This window comes from Camelus bactrianus, chromosome 22 (assembly GCF_048773025.1).
Source record: "Camelus bactrianus isolate YW-2024 breed Bactrian camel chromosome 22, ASM4877302v1, whole genome shotgun sequence".
Taxonomy (NCBI): domain Eukaryota; kingdom Metazoa; phylum Chordata; class Mammalia; order Artiodactyla; family Camelidae; genus Camelus; species Camelus bactrianus.
This window is the reverse complement of record NC_133560.1, coordinates 31,677,552-31,698,025: the sequence shown is the minus strand read 5'-3', so window position 1 is coordinate 31,698,025 and position 20,474 is coordinate 31,677,552. Positions and strand designations below refer to the sequence as shown.

Below are 20,474 nucleotides of genomic sequence, written 5' to 3'. Positions count from 1 at the left end.
CTCCTGTGCTGTTTCTTCTGCTTGCCTGTCACCATAACAGGGTTAGGGTGGCCTGTTAGGTTCACGTCTGAATCCCAGCCCCTGATCAGGTGCTCAATAAGTACTGAAAGAATGAATGAGTGAATGAATGCAAAGAAAGCTCTGGCCTGGGCCAAGTGGTGAGAGTGGGTGGAAGAGATAGGGGAGGCTGATAGCGGCCTGGTCCAGGGCAGAACCTGTGGGCTGGGGAGCAGTCTTCAGGAGAGAGGCTGGGACCCCCTAGTACTCTGTGGCTCTTCTGACTCCCCCATGGCCAGGCGTGGTGGGTCCTCAGGCCAGGCTGTGGGCCCGCCTGCTCCCCGCGCTCAGCCGAGAGTCCCAGGGCTCTGGCCATCTGCCCAGACTGACATCTCCCCAGGGCAAGCATAAAAGATTCCCCTTCAGCTGGAACACACATCTGGCTGGGGCAGGCCACAGCCTGGCACTGCCACCTCTGCTGCCCTCCCAGCCTTGGGACAGACAGCGGCCCTGCCTGTCCACCCATCTGGCTGAGTGTCGGGCAGGGTCTGGCCAAGAGCTCGGCAGAGATGGCCCCGGGGAGCTGGACCCTGCTGGTGGGGGGCCCAGAAGTCCCCAGGTCTCAGGACAACCTGGAGGGGGCTCAAGATGGTCCAGCTCAGCCCACCCCTTGTCCACATGGGCCCATTCCTCAATCACTGTTGAGTACTTACTGTCTACAGGGACATCTCTGCCCTCCTGGGCTTGACATCCTGAGACATCAGGCCTGAAAGTGCTAAGAAGGCTGGAGGGTCCCTGGGGGCCGGGGTGTTCCTCCATCCCTCCCCTGTTTCTCTAGGCCCTTCCTTATCTCTCCTCCTGTCTCTCCTTGGTGTAGGTCTCTGTCTCTCCATCACCCTAGCCTTCTCTCATGACACCTCCCCCACCCCCTGGTTGAGCTGGGGTGGAGACTGGAGGCTAAGAACAGAGGCCTAGGTCTGTGCCCCCATGTCACCTGACACCAACCTGGCTCCAGCCCCAGAGGCAGAGCTGGGGGCCTCGGGGCTGGGGGCTGGCTGGGGCCTGAGCCCAAGGGGCAAAGAAATGGGGCAGCAGGAGGGGCTCACATGGGGGCATCAGTAGGAAGGGGTGGCGGACCCTGGGTCTCCCTGTGTTCCCAGGCACTTCCCCACTTTAAAGCCCACCAGCCGTGTGGGAGATCCCAGCCCCTACTGTGCCGTAGGGCACTGTTTGAGGGTGGGGATTACAGTAGTCCTGAGTGTTTCTTCCTATTGGCCTCATCTAGCCCATTGGGCCTCAGTTCCTCATATGCAGGAGGTGGGGGCGAGGGGGCCACTGTGGGACCCGGAGACTCTTGGCCTTGACCCCACTTTGCCCCAGACCACAGGTTCCTAAGGGTCTTTGTACAGGGCCTCTAGGGACAAAGCAAGGGCTCTTGTGGCCTTTGATCATGGAAATTCTCAAACTTATAGAAAGGATAGAGGCTGGCATGGGGGCGGCCCCCCTTCTCTGAGCCCCAGCATCAGCTGTGACCGCCCTGCTGTGCCCTCTGGACAGAGGCAAACCCGAAGCGCCAGAAGAAGGCCCCTTGTCAAGGTCGCGCGCAGAGGCCCCAGCCCCGTGGCTGGGCTCTGTGACCTTGGGAACGTCCTTCTGCCCCGCGGGCCTCAGTTTCCCCTTCTGAGACTAGGCTTCATCGGGTCTCCAAGGCCTGGAGACACGTGACCTTGTGCCGTCCCCGACCCCGCCGCCTTAGTTTCCTGGGGGAAGGACCGGGGCGGGGCGCGACGCGAGTGGGCACGGGCAGAGGATGGGCTCCCGCCCCCGCCCCTCCCCCGCAGCTCCGCCCCCCACGGCTCCGCCCCGCCCTACCCCCGTCTCCCCCCCTCCCTCGGGCTCGGGCCGGCGGCGGTGGCGGCGGCTCCGCTCCGCACTGCCCGGCGCCGCCTCGCCATGGACGCGCGCGGGGGCGGCGGGCGGCCCGGGGAGAGCCCGGGCGCGACCCCAGTGCCGGGGCCGCCGCCGCCGCCGCCGCCGCCGCCGCCGCCGCCGCCGCCGCCCGCGCCCCCCCAGCAGCAGCAGCCGCCGCCGCCGCCCGCGCCCCCTCCGGGCCCCGGGCCCGCGCCCCCTCAGCAGCCGCCGCAGACCGAGGCGGCGCCCCCGGAGGCGGCGGACGAGGGCGGCCCGCGGGCCCGACTCCGCAGCCGCGACAGCTCGTGCGGCCGCCCGGGCACCCCGGGCGCGGCGAGCACGGCCAAGGGCAGCCCGAACGGCGAGTGCGGGCGCGGCGAGCCGCAGTGCAGCCCCGCGGGGCCCGAGGGCCCGGCGCGGGGGCCCAAGGTGTCGTTCTCGTGTCGCGGGGCGGCCTCAGGGCCCGCGCCGGGCCCGGGTCCCGGCCCGGGCCCGGGGCCGGCGGACGAGGCTGGCAGCGAGGAGGCTGGCCCGGCAGGGGAGCCGCGGGGGAGCCAGGCCAGCTTCATGCAGCGCCAGTTCGGCGCGCTCCTGCAGCCGGGCGTCAACAAGTTCTCGCTGCGGATGTTCGGCAGCCAGAAGGCCGTGGAGCGGGAGCAGGAGCGCGTCAAGTCGGCGGGGGCCTGGATCATCCACCCGTACAGCGACTTCAGGTACAGCCACGGGGAGCGCCGGCGGGCGGGAGCGGAGGGGCACCGCGCGCGGACGCGCGCGGGGGCCGTCCTTGGAGCGCTTGGGGAGGGCGGGGCGGCGCGCCCCGCGGATGACCTCGGGGCCCCTTGGTGACCTCCGACGCATCCGGGACCCGCCTGGGAATGACCAGGGCGCGGGAGGTTCTGCCCTTGGAAGGGCACTGGGAGGCGCACGCCGACTCCCACCGTGACCCCGGAGCGCCCCCTCCCACGCATCCTGACACTCCTTGCCCTTCGAGGTGGGCGCACGTCACGGGCCGCAGGACCAGGGTCTGAGCGCGAAGGGGCGGAGAGGACGAATAGAGGGGAACGTGGGCGCCGGGAAGGCGGCAGAGCGGAAGGAAGGAGGAAGGAAGGGCGCCCGGGAAGGACGCGCCTGAGAGAGGCTGGCAGAGAAAGGGTTAAGCTGACACGGCGGGTCCCACGGTCTCCACCTGCGCCCCACGCCACAGGGAGGCGCGTCCTGTGTCCCTGGGCCTGGGTATTGCGCGAGGAGGGGGCGCTGAGCATGCTGCGGTCCCCAGACTGTGTCTTCTCTGAGCCGCATCAGCTGAAGCTGCTGGGTGGTATGCCCAGGTGTCAGTGTTTGCGTAGATGTTGATGTGAATTAAGCCGGTTGATGAGTGGATAGGCTCCGAACAAGGCCAAGAGCAGGGTCACACCGTTTGTGTCTGCAGTTCTCTTTCTTGGGCGTGTTCTGTTGGCCTGCGAGTGTGAACGGTGCGTATCATCACTGCAGGCTGCGTCTGTGATCACAAGCATGTGACCACGAGGGGAGCAGGGGTCCTGGGGGCGTGGGCCGAGTCATCTGGGGGGTGTGTCTGCGTGGTGGATCACTGATGTGTACTGGGGAGAGATGGGCGTGTGTGTGTGCATGGTGTGTGTGTAAGGTGATGTGTCCGTGAGTGGGGTGTGTGAGCTAGGGTACAGAAAGTCTATGTGGCTCCCCAGGCCGCCTGGCTGCGGCCCTCAGGGCGGGAACTGTTTCAGCACCACGGACAGCAGTCCGGAGGCGGCCTGATCCTACGACGCCGCGGCACTCCCTTCTCCCGGCCTGAGCCCCGAAGTCGGTGGTCTCTACTTGCTCCTGGACCCCCACAGCTGAGAAAGGGGTCTTTGGAACTCTCCCTCTCCTTGGCCTTTCCTCAGCCCCTGCGCTTGACAACTGGGGAGACGGCACACAAGTCAGGGACAGGCTGGAAGAAAGTCCAGTGCTCCAACTCCTTACCCCTCAGACCTCCTGGGAGGTGCAAACAATCTTGACCAGTGGCTTGGGCTATGGGAGACGCCAGCGGTGGAGGTCCTAGGGGGGTCCAGGTGGGGTGCCTCTGGATGGTCCCTACTGCATGGGGGCTCAGCACTCCTCTGTAGATAGTTCCGGTCTGTGAACCGAATGGACTTGGCTTCTAGGGCTCCCTGGCTTGCCTGACCGGACTGTGAATGGGGAAACTAAAGCTAGCTGGCTGGAAAGGGGCATGGATGTGTGGGCAGGTGCAGGCGGCTGCAGAAATTAGCCATCCCCCATCCCCTCCAGCATGTCTGCGTGCTGCGTACCCCTGGGCTGTAGGTGCCCTGGACTTCCTCTTGGCTGCAGAAAGGGGTAGTGTGCGGCTCAGGGTGAGGGGTACTGGGAGAGGGAGCTGGGCATCCCCATCCTTGTTCCTGCTGAGCACAGTCGCCTGCAGTTCCTGCACAGGCTGAAAACTGAGGGTGAGCAGTGGGGTTGGGGGGGGAGTGACTGTGACCCATAGTTGGGATCAGATGAGCCAAAGTAAGAAACTTAAGATACCAAGCTGGGGGTGCTGCAGGGCCTCCATGACCCCCATGTTTGAAGAACCCTGCTAGACCACTCTGATTCAATGTGGAGACAAGCACAGGATCACAGCAAGGCCTTCAAGCCACCCCCCTGGGCCAGACACTGTCCCAGCACCTTAAGAATATTGATCTAGTCCTCACATCAGCTGTGGGGTGGATCCTGCTACCACAAAATTTTAGGTGGGGAAATCGGGGCACAGAGAGGTAAAGTCACTTGCCCAGAGCCACACAGCTAGTCCTGGGCAGAGCAGGGATTCATACATGGGCAGGCTGGCCCCCAAGTCCACACTTTTGACTGCCAGGCAGCCTGGCCGCTGGCCACGTCCCGTCCAGGCCAAAAAGAAGCTGGAGAGAGAAGGCCTCCTGGGGGTTATTCAGCTAAGGGGGCCTGGCCATGGGTCATCTCTGTGTTTATGTGTGTGTGTTAGTTTTAGAAAACTGTGGAGCAGCGGGGCAGGGCCTTTCTGGGTCTGCTTGTCGACACTTGCCTCCTTTGTCCTCATGACCTGATGGTACAGATATGTCCCTGGAATGAGCCCTGGACATGATTTAAAAGGAAAAGGGGGTGAGGCTCCCCCACGAGTGCCTAGGGCCTCACCCAGATCCCTGCCCAGGGCCACGGTGTCTCCACTTCCTTGAACTAAGGCTTTGTTCAAGTTGGCCCAGTACCCATCTGGCACAGAGGATGGGACAATCAGTGTTTGGTGAACTGGAACCGCCTTGGCCAGGTCTCGCTCTGCTCTGCGTGGCCCGCAAGCTTCCAGGGAGGAGGAGCATTTGCAGAGGCCTGGGGAAGGAGGCTCTGGGCCGGTGGAATCAGCCTGGGCTCGAGCTCAGGCATCCGGCCAGGCCCTGGAGGGTGCTCCAGGCGGGCCTCCTGCCAACAACCCTCAGCTTCCCCAAAGGCAAGGAGGTGGCGGCGAGAGGAAAGGGGGAGTCTGACCTTCACAGCCTGGCTGGCCTCACGTCTCACACCCTTTCTCCTCCTCATCCTTGGGGCCTTGGCACAGTCAGCCCCCACCCCGCCAGGCATGCCCTTGCCCCCATCAGTTCTTCTGACCCTTCAACTTCTGGCTCACACGCCTCCCCTGTTTGGCACATGCACCCTACCCTCCTCCACCTGTTTTGTGTCTGCATTCTGAAGTGGCGCTTTTATTCGCTACCACTTCCTGGAGGTCCGCCCCCCGCGTGGCATTCCAGGGTCTGGCACACCACGGGTGCCCAGGACAACTTTGGGACCTCACCAAGGAGCACATGTGAGGGCCAGGCAGAAGCCGGGCTGAGTGGGAGTCTTGTTTTCCGGGCCACTTTTGACGAGCCCAAACCCGTTCCGAGGGGTTTCTTCAAGGGCCCATGGGTAACACTAGAGCTGGTATGGGACACAGATGTTCCAGGAACTTCCATGGGGGGTAGGGGGTGGAGAAGCAGGATAGAGGGACGGTGGGGGGATTCAGGTTCAGGAGGGCTGATTCTCCTTCTCTGCACCCCAGGGTTCACCCTGAGTCGGAGCAAGTGTGAACAATATCACAGGGCAGAGCAGGGAGAGTGGCTGGGGGGCCGTGTGGAGGGTCACAGCCCGTGCCACTGCCTCCCTGGGGCCCTGGCAGGCTCTTCTGTTCCTTCCCACAAAATCTGTGAAAAATGAACACAGTTAATTCGGGTTCCCTTCACCTGCCCCTGCCCCTGCCCCCCGGACATGGAAACATCTGAGATGCATGAAGGAGATCTTGGAGGAGAGGGTGGTGGAGGGCAGGCATGGGGGCCCAGCTATGACTCCCATCTCCTCAACCTGGACAGACTGTTTTCTCTGCCACTTCCCTCCACTTCCTGGGATGGAGGTCACTTGGGGACCAAGGCAGCCCTGGCCGAGGAGGGGAGGCCTGTGCAGGTCTGGAGGGCAGAGGCCTCATCTCCCTGGAGAGAGAGTGTGGGCAGGTGGCTTCCTGCTGCCTTTTGGTCTATTCCAGAGTCTGTAAGTGCCTCTGAGTTCTGACTCGAGTCTCTCCTGCTGCTGAGAATTTTCAGTTCAGTGTTCCCGAATTGTCTACTGCTGGGAGGATTGGTGTGAGGGGCAAAGATAAGTGGGTCTCTTTCCTGGCCCTCAGAGCCAGGACCAGTGGATGCTGGGGTCCCCAAAGACCCAGGGTGGTGGAGGACAGACCTAAAAAGCCTGACTGGGCTGGAGGCCTTTCCCCTCCCCAGATGGCACAGTGGATCAGCGAGAGATCAGGCTGCATTAGCTCGTGAGAGTAAAGTAAACCCTGAATCATCTGGAGCTGGGGTGGGGGAGGGGTGGGGTGAGAGTTTCCCTGGTTCCGCCTCCAGCATGAAGGCACTTGGAGTGGGGGGTGGGGGACAAACCCATCTTCCATGTGGGAGGACTGAGGCCCAGGGCCCACCCGGCTGGGAGAAAAGAAGGCCCATGGTCCCTGTGTGGGGACAGGGTCCAGAGGTGGCCGAGAACACCCTCTTTTCTCCAGGAGCTTCCTGCCAGAATTTGGAATTTCTGGCCCCTGAATTCCCTGCTTGAAAAGCTTCATATCCCCAAGACCCCTGTTTCAGCATCCTGGGGCCTGGGCATGACCAAGGGGTTTAAGGGGATACTCTGGGGGTCCCTTCCTCAGCCACTCCAGCCACGCACTTGCTCAGGCCAGACCTGGCTTTATTTCCCCCATCAGCAAGCCACCCCCTCTCCTGCTGTGACGCCACACTCTGCCCCATTCCTGGCCTCCCGGCTGCCAGCAGGGGCATCTCAAGATACCCATTTGTCTTTCTTACTGGAAACCTGCCACGACCATGGCCCCCACGGCCCCGCAGAGCCTGACTCACACTCCCCTGGTCTCTTCTTACCTCTTCACGCCCCAGCTCCAGCCGCAAGAGGGGAAAGCCCATGCAGCCACAGGACCTTTGCGCTTGCTGGTCCTCTGGCTGGGATGCAGTGCCCTGCTCCCCACCTATCGGCTCCTTTTCCATCATCCACCCATATGCTGCTTCCTCTGAGAAGCCCTCCCAGCCCACCCTGGCTGAAGTAGCCCCTCTGAGGCATCCCACTCATTTATCTGTCTGTGTGGAATGCCAGGCTGGAGCCCCGAGGGAGGGGCCCCGAGGGAGGGCTGGGTCTGTGTGTCACCATGCATCCTCCAGGCCTGGCTACACAGTCAGCCAACAAATCACCCAGGAACGGGCAGCCTTCCCTTGCAGGAGTCTCCCTTTCCTGATCCCTGACACCTGCCTGGGATCTGTAACTCACATCCCAGGGCTCAGGCCCCTAATCCCCCACCCCCTGCTTGTCCTTAATCTCCGACCTCCGGCCCCTAATCCCCTTGGATTTGCCAGATATCTATAATTCCCCCACTTCCCGCCTGGGTCTTGGTTCTCAGACCCCGAAGGGAGGGAGCCGCTGCCCTCCTTCATTAAGCAGTGGCTTCAGGGCTTTGACCAAACTCCAGGGACACCCCTGCCCTTGGGTGTCGAGGCTGAGGTTCCCAGATGCTGGAGGATCTCACCCAAGTCTGGCTGCTGTCACCACGATCGTAGACCTTGGGTCCCTTCCAGCCTTTGGCTCTTGCAGACTGAGCTGCTGTGAACATCTTGTTACAAATCACTCTTTAATTTTTTTTTCTTCCTCTTGGACAATTTCCTTGGGATCAGTTCCCTGAAATGGAAGGCCTGGGTCACCCTGCAGGCGTGGTGCTATGGCCCTTACCTCGCAGCACCGCTCAGAACTGAGCCAATTCACAGTGACTCCTGAAATAGGGAGCCACTGAAGCCAAGCCAGCGCCGGGGTTTATGGCTTTCTGTTTATTTGTGCTAATTTGGGAGAGTCCCTCTAGGACACTGGGAACCTCAGTCTCTTGTTCTATCCATCCGGGAGGAGCCCGGCTTTGAGGGTCCCCCCGGCCCTGTCCTGCCCACACGTGCTGGAGCTTCTCCAAGTGGACGCGCAGGCTCTGGCCATGATGGGGAAGGCACTGGGCCTACGGGAGAGTCCTAGAAATCCTACCTTGGGGTGGCTGTCTCCCCCTGCAAAGTGACAGGCAAAAATCAAACAAATGACTCCACTCAAAATTTTAGACCCTCCTTTGTCTGAATCTGGATGGGGAGTGTGGGCTCAGACCCCTGATCTGGGGCAGCTGCTCATCACTGACACCCCCAGGCCATGAGGTTTTCTTATATACATAGGTGTGTGTGTTAACATACATAGAACATAAAATTTGGCATTTAGCCATTTAAAAGTGTACATTGTAAAAGTGTACAAATGTCGCGTGGCATTAAGTACAATTACAATGTTATCCATCTCCAGAACTTTCCCATCTTCCCAAACACATACTCCCCACCCCCTCCCCAGCCCCTGACAAACAGGAGCCCCCTCCCTGTGTCTGTGGACTGGCCTGTTCTGGACGCCTCACATCCATGGAGTCACACGCTGTGTGTCCTCCTGTGTCTGCTTCTCTCGCTGAGCGTCGTGCTCTCAGGGTCCGTCCACGTGGTAGTGAGTGTCAGTGCTTCTCTCCTTTTCGTGGCTGAGTCATGTTCCATGTGTGGGGAGGGACCACGCAATGTTTATCTGTTCATCCACCCATGGGCATTTGGGTTGTTTCCACCTCTGGCCATTGTGAATCGTGCTGCTGTGGATACAGGTATCCAAGCACCAGTTTGAGCCCCTGCTTTCAATCCTGTGGGTGTACACCTCCGAGTGGAATTGCTGGGTCACATGGTGACTACCACTTTCTCGGGAGCCAACGCATGGTTTTCCCTTGGAAGGGTTTTGATTCAAGTTTTCTCGGTTGATGCAGCTCTGGACTTTGCCGCGTCTGTCTGTCCTTCAGACGCTTTACTCAGAACTCTGTGCCTGGCCATCAGTAGATATTCCTCGAATGGATGGGCCTTTTTCTGAGAGTACTTCCCGGGTTGGGTGGGAGTTTTGAAATTGACTTTGCATCGGTCATGGGTCTATTTGGGAGAGGAAGCAACCAGTCATCACTTTTTCAAGCACACTTATCACACTGAACGTCCAGACCGTGCCCAGTCCTGTCACTCAGGTTCCTTGGCCGACCCGGCCTCCGCTCTGCTGGCCAGGCCTTGGTCTTCTTTCTCCGGGGACAGGCACCCCCCGCCTCCTCCTCAGGCGGCTTCCTGAAAGGGACACACAGCCATGCCCCCTCTTAGCCCTCCCGTGGTCCAAGGGGAAGCACAGCCAGGGTCAGGGTCCCATAGCCCTGCCCTCAAGCTGCGCATGTTTGGCTCCCAGCCTGCACCCGCAGCCCCCGAGACCACTCAGCAGGCAGACACTCCTGGCTCCCACCCCCCCCTCCTGCCCTTCCAGCTTGGGGCGGTGGGGGAGTGGAGATTGTGCCTCCGTCTCCCCACCTGGCCTGAGTGCTTTTTGGACACCAACCTTGTACCAGGCACATGGGACCTTTTGTCATGGGAAACATTTAATCAATTTTTGAGCCTCCTCTTAGGCTCTTCCCAGTCTCCTGCTTCAAGAAGAGGCTAGAGTTGGGCCAGTGGGAGGGACCTGGGCTGGGGGAGCCCAGCAGGCAGTAGGGTGTTGTCTAGGGGTTGGGAGGGCTTTTTGGAGGTGAGGTCCACACTAGCCATGACCTGGGGCCAAAGTCTCAGCTCGGGCTGAGGAGGGGAGCTCTGGGCTGGTCCGCGAAGGTGCGTGTGCGCGTGGGCATGGTGCGGAAGGTATGCTTGGTGGAGGCCCCGCTGGGGCAAAGGCTGGAGGCATGACCCACTGCGCCTCGCCCCCAGGTTCTACTGGGACTTCACCATGCTGCTCTTCATGGTGGGAAACCTGATCATCATCCCCGTGGGCATCACCTTCTTCAAGGATGAGACCACGGCCCCGTGGATTGTGTTCAATGTGGTCTCGGACACATTCTTCCTCATGGACCTGGTGCTGAACTTCCGCACGGGCATTGTGATTGAGGACAACACGGAGATCATCCTGGACCCTGAGAAGATCAAGAAGAAGTACCTGCGCACGTGGTTTGTGGTGGACTTCGTGTCCTCCATCCCTGTGGACTACATCTTCCTCATCGTGGAGAAAGGCATCGACTCTGAGGTCTACAAGACGGCGCGTGCCCTGCGCATCGTGCGCTTCACCAAGATCCTCAGCCTGCTCCGCCTGCTCCGCCTGTCGCGCCTCATCCGCTACATCCACCAGTGGGAGGAGGTGAGCGCCGCTGCGTGTGGACGCAGGGCAGGGTCTTGGGTCTGGGGCGGGGCTTAGGACGCAGAGACGAGTCGTGATGGGAGACTCTGGGCGGGGCTACCAGGGGCCAGGGGCAGGGCCACAGTGAGAAGACAAGCCTGTTACAGGCCTGGGAGTGGGGGCTGGCATTGGGTGGGGACACTGGGCAGGGGAACAGGGGCTGCATGAGGGGCCTAAGAATCTTAGGGGCAGAACCTGGGCATGTAGGGCGTGGTCACAGGGGCCTCTACCTGGTGGTGTAGTGGGGTGGAGTCAAGGAAAGCCCAGCATGGACTCTTGAGATACTCGCACCCCTTCCCTTCCTTCTGCCCTGTGAGAGGAGGACTCCATTGCCCAATGGCAGTGGGGAAACTGAAGCTCAGAGATGCAAAATCACGCCCCTCTCCCCCAAGTCGGGACTCACCTCTGGACTGAGTGTGACCTGATTCTCTCACAGCCCGTGGCCACCACGGGGGCTCAGAGTCGCCACTGTGTCTGGCAGTGTCACCCCCATATTCCAGGGCAGCGACAAGGCTCCAAGGGGGGTAGCAGGAGGGGACAGGGTTGCGGGAAGAGCAGGTGGTCCTGGGAGAGGGCGGCGGGTGGCCAACCAGACATATAGATTTGGATTTCCCGGGGAGTAGGTTGGGCGGAGGGCCATGCGATCTATTGTAGGGCGCTTCATTCTCTCCAAAGGGGACGGGCCTCCCGGGAGCGGGACCGCGGTGAGGTGGGGGCGCATCTCAGAGCTCAAGGGGCAGCGGGCAGAGGCTTCTCCCTCACGCGGTCTGCGGCGCCCGCCCTCACGTGCGCCGCGTCCCGGCCCCCAGATCTTCCACATGACCTACGACCTGGCGAGCGCGGTCATGCGCATCTGCAACCTCATCAGCATGATGCTGCTCCTGTGCCACTGGGATGGCTGCCTGCAGTTCCTGGTGCCGATGCTACAGGACTTCCCGCGCAACTGCTGGGTGTCCATCAATGGCATGGTGGTGAGCCGGCCCCGCCCCACGCTGCCTGCCGTGGCCTGCCGTGGCCCCACAGGCGCTGAGGCCCGAGAGCCAGCGTCAGGGACCAAACCCAGCACCTGTGCTCTGGGCGCATGGCGCCTGATACCCTTGTTAGCACCCCTCTGGGCTGCTGTCCGACTTGGAGCCTTCCAGACCCCAGAACCAGCGAGATCCTTGACCGTTTGAGGGCCCTGTGACAGCTTTTGTCCCCTAAGAGCGTATCATCTGCTTGTTTTCTCCATTGATTCCACTTTTTTATTCGCATGATTTTATTTAAAAGACAGTTTTATATCATACCCCTCAAGTGGAAAAGTGGTATCATGGGCCGTGAGGAATAAAAATTGGAGACTCAAGCACCTATTGCTTCCTGGCTGAAATGCTCACTGTTAAGAGTGAGTCGGGTGCTGGTAGGTGTTGGGAGTCGGCTTAGCACCACACCAAACCTCCCCCCCCGCCAGGCACGTGGGGCGCAGAGCAGGTGGGCGGGGACGGGCGGGAGCAACGGAGGGAAAACCCAGAGTGCCGGCCCGGCGCCTGGCACAGCTGCCGGGCTGAGGCAGCTCATTGTCTGGCCGGACACCCGGACATCATGCTGTCCTGTTTCCTGAACTGGGCCGACTGCCCCCTCCCTTAGCCAGGACAACTGAGGACTGGGAGGGGCGTCCTCCTGGCCCTGCCTGATGCTGCCACCCTTCCTGCCTCTCAGATTGGATTTTTTTGTGTCCCCAGCTCAGTTCCTGAGGTCCTTGGGACTTCTGCATTCTCTTGGCCTCAGAGACACTCCCATCAGAGTCTGCAAATAGTTGGGGGCTAGACTCTAGCCCCTCTGAGCCTCAGTTTCCCTAGGACTGACATGGGGAGGTGACTATATGCCTGCCCCCACTGCTGAATTGCTGTGGCACATGTGCATATCCTGAACCTGCCTGAGCCTGTTTCTCTTGGTTACCTCTGGGCACAGGGAGCTCACCACCCAGATGCCTGGGGGAGGATGGGCAGCTGGGGCCCTTGGGTCAAGGGGTGCCTTGGGGGCTGAGAGTGCCTGCCCACCCACGCCCACCCTCTGTGGCCTTGCAGAACCACTCGTGGAGCGAGCTGTACTCCTTTGCACTCTTCAAGGCTATGAGCCACATGCTCTGCATCGGGTATGGGCGGCAGGCTCCCGAGAGCATGACGGACATCTGGCTGACGATGCTGAGCATGATCGTGGGTGCCACCTGCTACGCCATGTTCATCGGCCACGCCACTGCCCTCATCCAGTCGCTGGACTCCTCACGGCGCCAGTACCAGGAAAAGGTCTGGGGGTCCACCCTGCATCTCTGCAGCTCCATGCAGTGTGCTCAGGACAGGGCCCAGAGGGGATTGTGTGTGTGTTGGGGGGCTGGGGGTCCCAGTGGGGTCTGTGGCTGTAATTAGAAGGAATGGAAGCCCCCTGGGCAGCTCCCGGAAAGACAGTGAGGAAGCTGAGGGACCTTAAGAGGAGGTCTGAAGCTTGGAGGGGGATGAGGCAGGAGAGATGGAGGGGGATATAGGCTGGGGAAGGTGACGAGAGCCGGGGTGGGGGGTCCAAACAGGATAGGGCCAGATCGTGGGGTATCAGGGAGCTCCCGGGACAGAGACTCTGGGCCATCTCAGGGGCGTCTGGGGCGGGAAGGCCGGGAGCAGGGTCCCAGAGGCCTGGGGTTGCCCAAGGACTTAGGGCAGACGTCTGGGGGAGCAAGGATGTGCTAGGACTTGGCCTCAGCGGGGCAACCTCCATGGGGCTGGTCCTAGGGCTGGGGGCTGGGAAGGACCCTTGCTGGAGGTCGGCCCCAGCCCTCACTCTGTGCCTCAGTTTCCTCTCCCTAAGCCGAAGGGTGGCCTGGTTCCCTGGACACTGCCCTGCTTACCCTGCACTGCTACCCGATGGCTGCCTTGGCTGGGCAGAGGCAACCCCCCCTCAGTGCCCAGCAGTCAGGTCGCCTGGGTCAGCTGGGCCTGGTGCCAGGCGCCCCGGCTGTCCGGAAGCCACTGGCCTCACACCCAAACATGAGCTGGTGCCGCCACCCGCCTGCCATCACGGGTTCCGCTGAGCTCAGGGCAGCTGTGGCCAGTGGGGACAGGGGGGCTGGGGCAGAAGTGGGGCAGGGGCACCCCTGGGGTGCCATCCTGGGGACAGCAAGGCCCGGCACCCCCACCTGGGGCCCACACCTGCTGCCCGGCTCAGGAGGGGCTGAGCCCGTGATTTCCAGAAAGATCCTTGGAGAGGGGAGCCAGGGCCACCGGCAGTGTCTGGCATCTCTGGGCCGGGGGCGAGTCCAGCCCTCTGTCAGGGCCTGCGGTCAAGCTGTGCACCCGTCTCTCAGGCAGGGCTGCCAGGTAACATTCAGCATGCAGGAAGAACTAGTCCCGAGTGCTGCTGGGATACCCTTACACCGAGGGATTCACACCTCACCAGGCCTCCTGTATTGTGGTTGTTGAAGCGAGGCCCCCAGGCTGAGGTGGGCCCGGAGCAGCCGCTGACTGCCACCCCCCGGCCCCGCCCCGTTACAGTACAAGCAGGTGGAGCAGTACATGTCCTTCCACAAGCTGCCCGCCGACTTCCGCCAGAAGATCCACGACTACTACGAGCACCGCTACCAGGGCAAGATGTTCGATGAGGACAGCATCCTGGGGGAGCTCAACGGGCCGCTGCGGGAGGTGAGGGGCGGGGCCGCCGGGCCCGCGGGGGCGGGGCGGGGCGGGGCGGGCTGCAGGAGGGAACTCGCCCTCCGCCAGCCTTCTCTCCTGCGTCGGCCGGCCCGGCGGCCACCGACGCCGGCTGCCCGACTGGGGTCTCGCTCAGTGGCGGCGGCAGAGAAACGGCAGATGCGCAGGCGCCCTGCCGAGCCCCAGGGCCGGGCGGGCTCCGCTGACCAGCTGCTTCCAATCCCAGCTCGGCCCCCACAGCTTGTGTGACATCAGGCCAGATCCCTGGGGCTGCCGTCATAAAGTCCCACAAGCCGGGTGGCTTTACTCTTTTTGGAGAAGTAAACAATCGTGGAGGCCAGAAGTCTGAGATCGAGGTGTCTCAGGCCCACGCTCCCTTCAGAGGCTGCAGAGGAGGGCCCGTCCTGCCCCTGCCAGCTTCTGGTGTGGCCAGGGGCCTTGGCATCCTTGGCCTGTAAATGCCCAGCTCTGATCACTGCCTCGTCTCCATGTGGCCCCTCCTTTTACGAGGACGCCTACTGTGCCATCTGGGGCGTCCTACATGATCTCCCATGACCTCATCCATCTGCAAAGACTCTTTCCCAATAAGGCCCTGTCTTCACGTACCAGGGGTCAGGACTTCAGCGTCTCTTTTGAGAAGCACAACACAATCCCCAACACTCACCAAGCAGCTATTGGGCGCCAACTGTGTGCCTTGCCCTCTGTCCTAAGGGAGGAGGGGCTGAGGGACCATGACGGTGAGTGACCAAGCTCCGGGAAGGAAGCGCATCAGGGTGGACGTTGGTGACTCCACTAGAGGCAGGGTGTGGGCACGGCTAGGAGGGAAGGAGGGACAGGACCAGGGTGGGGTGGGGAGGCTGACAAAGCCAGGGATTTCTTCTGAGGCAGGCACCTGGCTCAATCACTATATTTAATAATTTTACTCATTCATTCACTTGTAGAGATACACCTCGAAGACCACAAAATGCATAAAATTCAGGGGTTTTTAGAATATTCGCAGTTCCGCCATCATCCACACGGCCTAATCCCCAGGACACCGGGGCCCTCGCTCCCCATTTCCCTTCCCCCAGCCCCCGGCGACCTGTATTTGAGAATTTACATTTCCTCAATGTCAAATTTACAAAACCATGTATATTCAGAAACGGTCCATGTTCTGTCCAGTGCCTTACCGGTTTCCTTCTGCTCTACCCATCTGCTTTATTCTAACACAGAACAGAGGCATCCAGGTATCAGTGTTCACTGCCCGCCCTCCCTCCCCTGGCCCCCCCTCCTGACTCCCTGCGCCCCACGCTGCAGCTGGGGGCAGGGGCATGGAGGGCCAGGCCCTGTGGTTCCCTGCAGATTCTCTGAAGGCTCGCTGTCAGGGACACCTGTTCCCACTGGGAGCTGGTCCCCACTGTGCAGGTGAGAGGGGCCCCAGGGCTGCTCGCAGAGGCATTTTTCTTGTTTTGAGCAGGTTCAGGGGCCTTTCACGGCATAAGAGGCTGGTTTATTTGCGCTTCTTTTTGTGAACTGTGCATACCTGTCACTTGTTTTTCTATGGAACTTTTGGTCTTTATGCTGTTTTTTGAAGTTCTTTATAGACACACTTCAACTCCGTGATACAGGTTTCCATTCTGATGGCCATTTGTCTTTCCCTCCTCGTGGAATTTTTATGCTGTGCACAGCAGATGTACAAGCTGGCTGTACACATCCAGGTTTTCAAGGAAGCCATCCATTTTCAGCTGATCCTTGTATAGTTTCATCTTTTACATGTAGACCCTGATCCCTTTGGAATTTACCCTGGGTTACAGCATGAGGAAGGGTTCCTGGTTCATCTGCTGTGGGGCTGAAAGGTCTGGCTTGGCCCCGTGACTTTGTGAGAGGCACCTCACCTTAAACTGAAGTTCCTCCCTCTGTGCTTGGGTCTATTTCGGGGCCTTTTAGTCTGTCTCATTGGCCTGTCTACTGTGTTTGACTCAGAGGTCTAGTGTGTTTTAATGCCTTGGGCGGGGGAGGCTAGTCCCATCTCCCTGCTATTTTTGCTCGTTTGCTCCAAATGACCTTGCCTAGCTTGAGTTATGACGAAGCAGGCCGGGCGGCATTTCCACGGGGTGCGTTAAATGCAGACCCGAGCAGGGAGAATGGCTGTTGTTCATCTTTATGGAGGGTGAGCAGTGCTGTCTGAGGACATGAGGTGTTCACGGCTTCTGTGCCTTCCAGAGGTGTGTTCCCCGTTTCCTCACATAGGTCGGCACAGGCCCCGGACTTCCTGCCACGCTGTCCCCTGAGCTCTCTGTGTGGGTGGAAACGGGGTCTTCCTGCCGTTACGGCTCCTCGGGGTGGCTTTTGTCTGTATGTACAAGAGCTGTTGGTTTTCTTTTTAAGGCAAGCCTTCCTGGGTGCACTTGAGGGATGCCCCATAAGGTGAAATCCCTATGAAACCCCCAGAAGCTTCTCTGCCGAGCGTGCCTGGCGTCCTGACTTCTACCGCCATGCATTCATTCTCAGGTTCCTGGGTTTTATGTTGGTTTTTTAAACAGCTACTTGCTATTTTGACTAACTTCCCTTATTGTTACAGTTTTCCATGGACTCTTGGGTTTTCCAGGCAGTCCTATTAATAGAAACAGTAAAGAGAGTTTTATTTTTCCTTTTTCAATGTTTACGTCTCCAGTTGCTTCTGTGTCCAACTGCATTGGCCAGTACTGCCAACAGGAAGTGAGGTAATAGGGAATCGTTGGCTATCTTCTCTTGATCCTGTCTTTGGTGGCAAAACCTCCACTGTTTGCCTACTAAGATGCTGTCTTTCAGGCAAAAATGTTCAACCCCTTTCACAGAGGAAGATACCAAGGGTCTGAGAAGTGAAACGGTCCCCAAGGTAGGGTGTGATGGAAGCAAGGGCCTGATATGTGCCCTGATGTCACCGCTACAGGAGATTGTCAACTTCAACTGCCGGAAGCTGGTGGCCTCGATGCCACTGTTTGCCAACGCCGACCCCAACTTTGTCACAGCCATGCTGACCAAACTCAAGTTCGAGGTCTTCCAGCCGGGGGACTACATCATCCGCGAGGGCACCGTCGGCAAGAAGATGTACTTCATCCAGCACGGTGTGGTCAGCGTGCTCACCAAGGGCAACAAGGAGATGAAGCTGTCCGACGGCTCCTACTTCGGGGGTGAGCGGCTGCAGGGACAGGGTGCAGGGCAGGGGAGGGGATCACGGGGGAGGGAAGGCCTCGCAGCTAAGGACGCCACCCGTGGCCTCACACAGAGATCTGCCTGCTGACGCGGGGCCGGCGCACTGCGAGCGTGCGGGCGGACACCTACTGCCGCCTCTACTCGCTGAGTGTGGACAACTTCAACGAGGTGCTGGAGGAGTACCCCATGATGCGGCGGGCCTTCGAGACGGTCGCCATCGACCGCCTGGACCGCATTGGTGAGTGGGCGCAGCGGCCAATCGCGGGGTCTGGCTGAAAAGGGGGCGGGCGCAGCGGCCGAAAAGGGGGCGGCATGGCCCTGCTGATCCTCAGGGCCCCTTCCGGTCCCCAGACCAGATTCTCGGACCCACGCTCTCCCTGGGCCAAGCACACCCCACTCCCCGGGGCAGAGAGAGCGGAGGGTGTTTCCCGTTGTGCCGAATGTCTCACTCAGCAAGTACCTGAGCATCTGGTGCCAGGAGATGCAGCTGGTGGATGAGGCTGACAGGGTGGAGGGGCTTCCCTGTGATTCCAAGTGGAAACCCAGGTGAGCAGGTGTTGCCAGCAGAAAGGGAGAGGGCATCTGCTAGGAGTGGATACAGCATGTGCAAGAGCCCTCAGCTGGGAAAGAGGCCTGGAGTCCAGGGAGTCAGGGAAGCTGGGAGGAAGGGCAGAAGAGGCCGACAGGCTTTGGGGGAGGAGTCTGGACTGTACATAAGAAGCAAAAGGGAGTCATGGGTGATTCTAGCAAGGGGGGGCCTGATCAGGTTTGCCTCCCACAAGGGTGGGTAGCATACATGGGGATTCAGTAGCCTGGCCTGTGTGTGGAGGGTTCAGGGAGAGGCGAGGGGGAATCTCATAAACGGTTGTGACGCAGGCCGCAGGACTTGCTGATGACTAGATGGAGGAGTCAGGGAGATGGAGGCCCTTGGTGCCGTTTGTGAGAATAAAGACAGTGAGCAGGAAAGCAAGACTCGGGGTCGGGGGCAGAGAGGAGCGCTGTGGGAAGGAAGCCGTCCCAGAACACAGAAAGCACTCCACACGTTCGTGTACAACGGGCACTTAAGGTGTGCTGCGTATAGCAGGTACTCGGCGTGTCTGTGAGCAGCAAGTGCTCGGATGCACTTGCTGTGTGTGCGTGGCAGGCATGCAGCGTGTGGCTGTGCACAGCTCCAGGTGTGCTCTGTACCCGCGGGTGCTCAGTACCACAAGCTCACTGCGCACAGGAGGTACAGCGCGTGCTTGCTGTACAGAGTGCCTGATACCTGCGTTGTGCACCCAGGAGGCACATAACGTGTGCCGAGTGCATACAGGAAGCGTCCCATGCGTGCTGGTGGTATGCAGGCGTCTCGTGCCAGTTTTGTGTGTGAAGCAGGCACTCTACGTGCTTGTGACACAAAGGCGCTTGATTCAATTCCAGCTTCCTATTCGCCCGTCTGCCACATGCAGGAGGAGCTCTGTGCTCAGCAGGCACTCAGACACTTGCGTCCTGTAGGCAAAGGGGCTGCGCCTGTCACAAAAGCAGAAGCCTGCAGGCAGGCACCTCTGACACCCTGCCCCCTTCCCCAGGCAAGAAGAACTCGATTCTTCTGCACAAGGTGCAGCACGACCTCAACTCGGGCGTGTTCAACAACCAGGAGAACGCCATCATCCAGGAGATCGTCAAGTACGACCGTGAGATGGTGCAGCAGGCCGAGCTGGGCCAGCGCGTCGGCCTCTTCCCGCCGCCACCACCGCCGCAGGTCACCTCGGCCATCGCCACCCTGCAGCAGGCGGTGGCCATGAGCTTCTGCCCGCAGGTGGCGCGCCCGCTCGTGGGGCCTCTGGCGCTTGGCTCGCCGCGCCTCGTGCGCCGCCTGCCCTCCGGGCCCGCGCCTACCGCCAGTCCTCCGGGCGCGCCCGCCAGCCCCCGGGCGCAGCGGACCTCACCCTACGGCGCGCCGGGCTCCCCCGCTGCGCCCCCTGCCGGGCCCGCGCTGCCTGCGCGCCGCCTGAGCCGCGCCTCGCGGCCGCTGTCCGCCTCACAGCCCTCGCTGCCCCACGGTGCGCCTGGCCCCGGGCCTGCGGCCTCAGCACGCCCAGCCAGCAGCTCCACGCCGCGTCTGGGGCCCACGCCCGCTGCCCGGGCCGCAGCGCCCAGCCCGGACCGCAGGGACTCGGCCTCGCCCTCGCCGGGCGCCACCGGCGGACTCGAGCCGCTGGACTCTGCGCACTCACGCCTCTCGTCCAACTTGTGACCCTCGCGCGCCGCCCCGTGGGCCCAGGCGGGCCTGGCGGGGCTGTCATCCAGACCAAAGCCATGCCATTGCGCAGCCCAGGCCGCCCGCCCCCGAAGCCATAGAGGAGACGTAGGTAGTTGTAGTCGGACGGACGGGCGGCCTGGGCCGGCGCACAGCCCCCTCCGCCCCCTCATTGCCCTGCGCCCACCCACATCGCCCCGCCCCCTGCAGCCTGCGGGCCTGCAAGGGGGCTCCCTTCACCTCGGTGCCTCAGTTTCCCTAACTGTGAAACCGGGACCAGGGCCGGCCTGTGGCCGAGGAGATGGCTGTGGAACCCTGCCCACCTCGTCCCCGTAGGTGGCCCGCGTCCGATGAGGATTGTTTTTTAAGTGCAATACTTGGCCCGCCGGCTTCCCGCTGCCCCCGTCACGCTCACGCAATAACCAGCCCGGTCCCTGTCCACACGCGTCCGCGGTGACCTCCCTGGAGCAGCAGGCACACCTGCTCCCTCAGCACCGGAGGACCAGCAGTCCTGGCCGTGCCCGGGCGTGGGGGCGAGGCCGGGGGCCCCGCCGTCGTGATGAATGTACTGGCGAGCCGAGGCAGCAGCACCCCCACTACCCACCACGCCCCACTCACCCCCACACCCCCATTCCGCGCAATAAACAACAGCATTGGCGCCCAGCCTGCCTGCGTCTGATTGCTTGGCG

At 61.2% G+C, this 20,474-nt stretch overlaps 1 protein-coding gene and 1 long non-coding RNA gene across 2 annotated transcripts; one reads left to right on the top strand and one right to left on the bottom strand.

Annotated features, from left to right (window-relative positions):
• Positions 1-1,950: 1,950 nt before the first annotated feature.
• Positions 1,951-20,409, top strand: HCN2 (hyperpolarization activated cyclic nucleotide gated potassium and sodium channel 2). The gene is made up of 8 exons (XM_074351401.1): positions 1,951-2,621; positions 10,236-10,659; positions 11,508-11,669; positions 12,762-12,980; positions 14,217-14,363; positions 17,284-17,524; positions 17,620-17,784; positions 19,115-20,409. Exons 1-8 carry the CDS (start codon positions 1,951-1,953, stop codon positions 19,780-19,782), a joined length of 2,697 nt encoding a protein of 898 aa, XP_074207502.1. The 3' UTR covers positions 19,783-20,409.
• On the bottom strand, positions 16,582-19,125 carry LOC141574693 (uncharacterized). Its single transcript, XR_012501722.1, has 2 exons — positions 18,007-19,125; positions 16,582-17,532 (listed from the first exon to the last, which is right to left on the bottom strand). It is a non-coding gene; the product is annotated as an uncharacterized LOC141574693 (long non-coding RNA).
• Positions 20,410-20,474: the final 65 nt, after the last annotated feature.

Excerpts from the sequence above, each read along its gene's own strand:
- HCN2 (XM_074351401.1), top strand. The coding sequence starts at position 1,951 with ATGGACGCGCGCGGGGGCGGCGGGCGGCCCGGGGAGAGCCCGGGCGCG. Across the intron at positions 2,622-10,235 it reads CACCCGTACAGCGACTTCAG|GTTCTACTGGGACTTCACCA; the intron begins GTACAGCCACGG and ends CCTCGCCCCCAG. Across the intron at positions 14,364-17,283 it reads TCAACGGGCCGCTGCGGGAG|GAGATTGTCAACTTCAACTG; the intron begins GTGAGGGGCGGG and ends TCACCGCTACAG.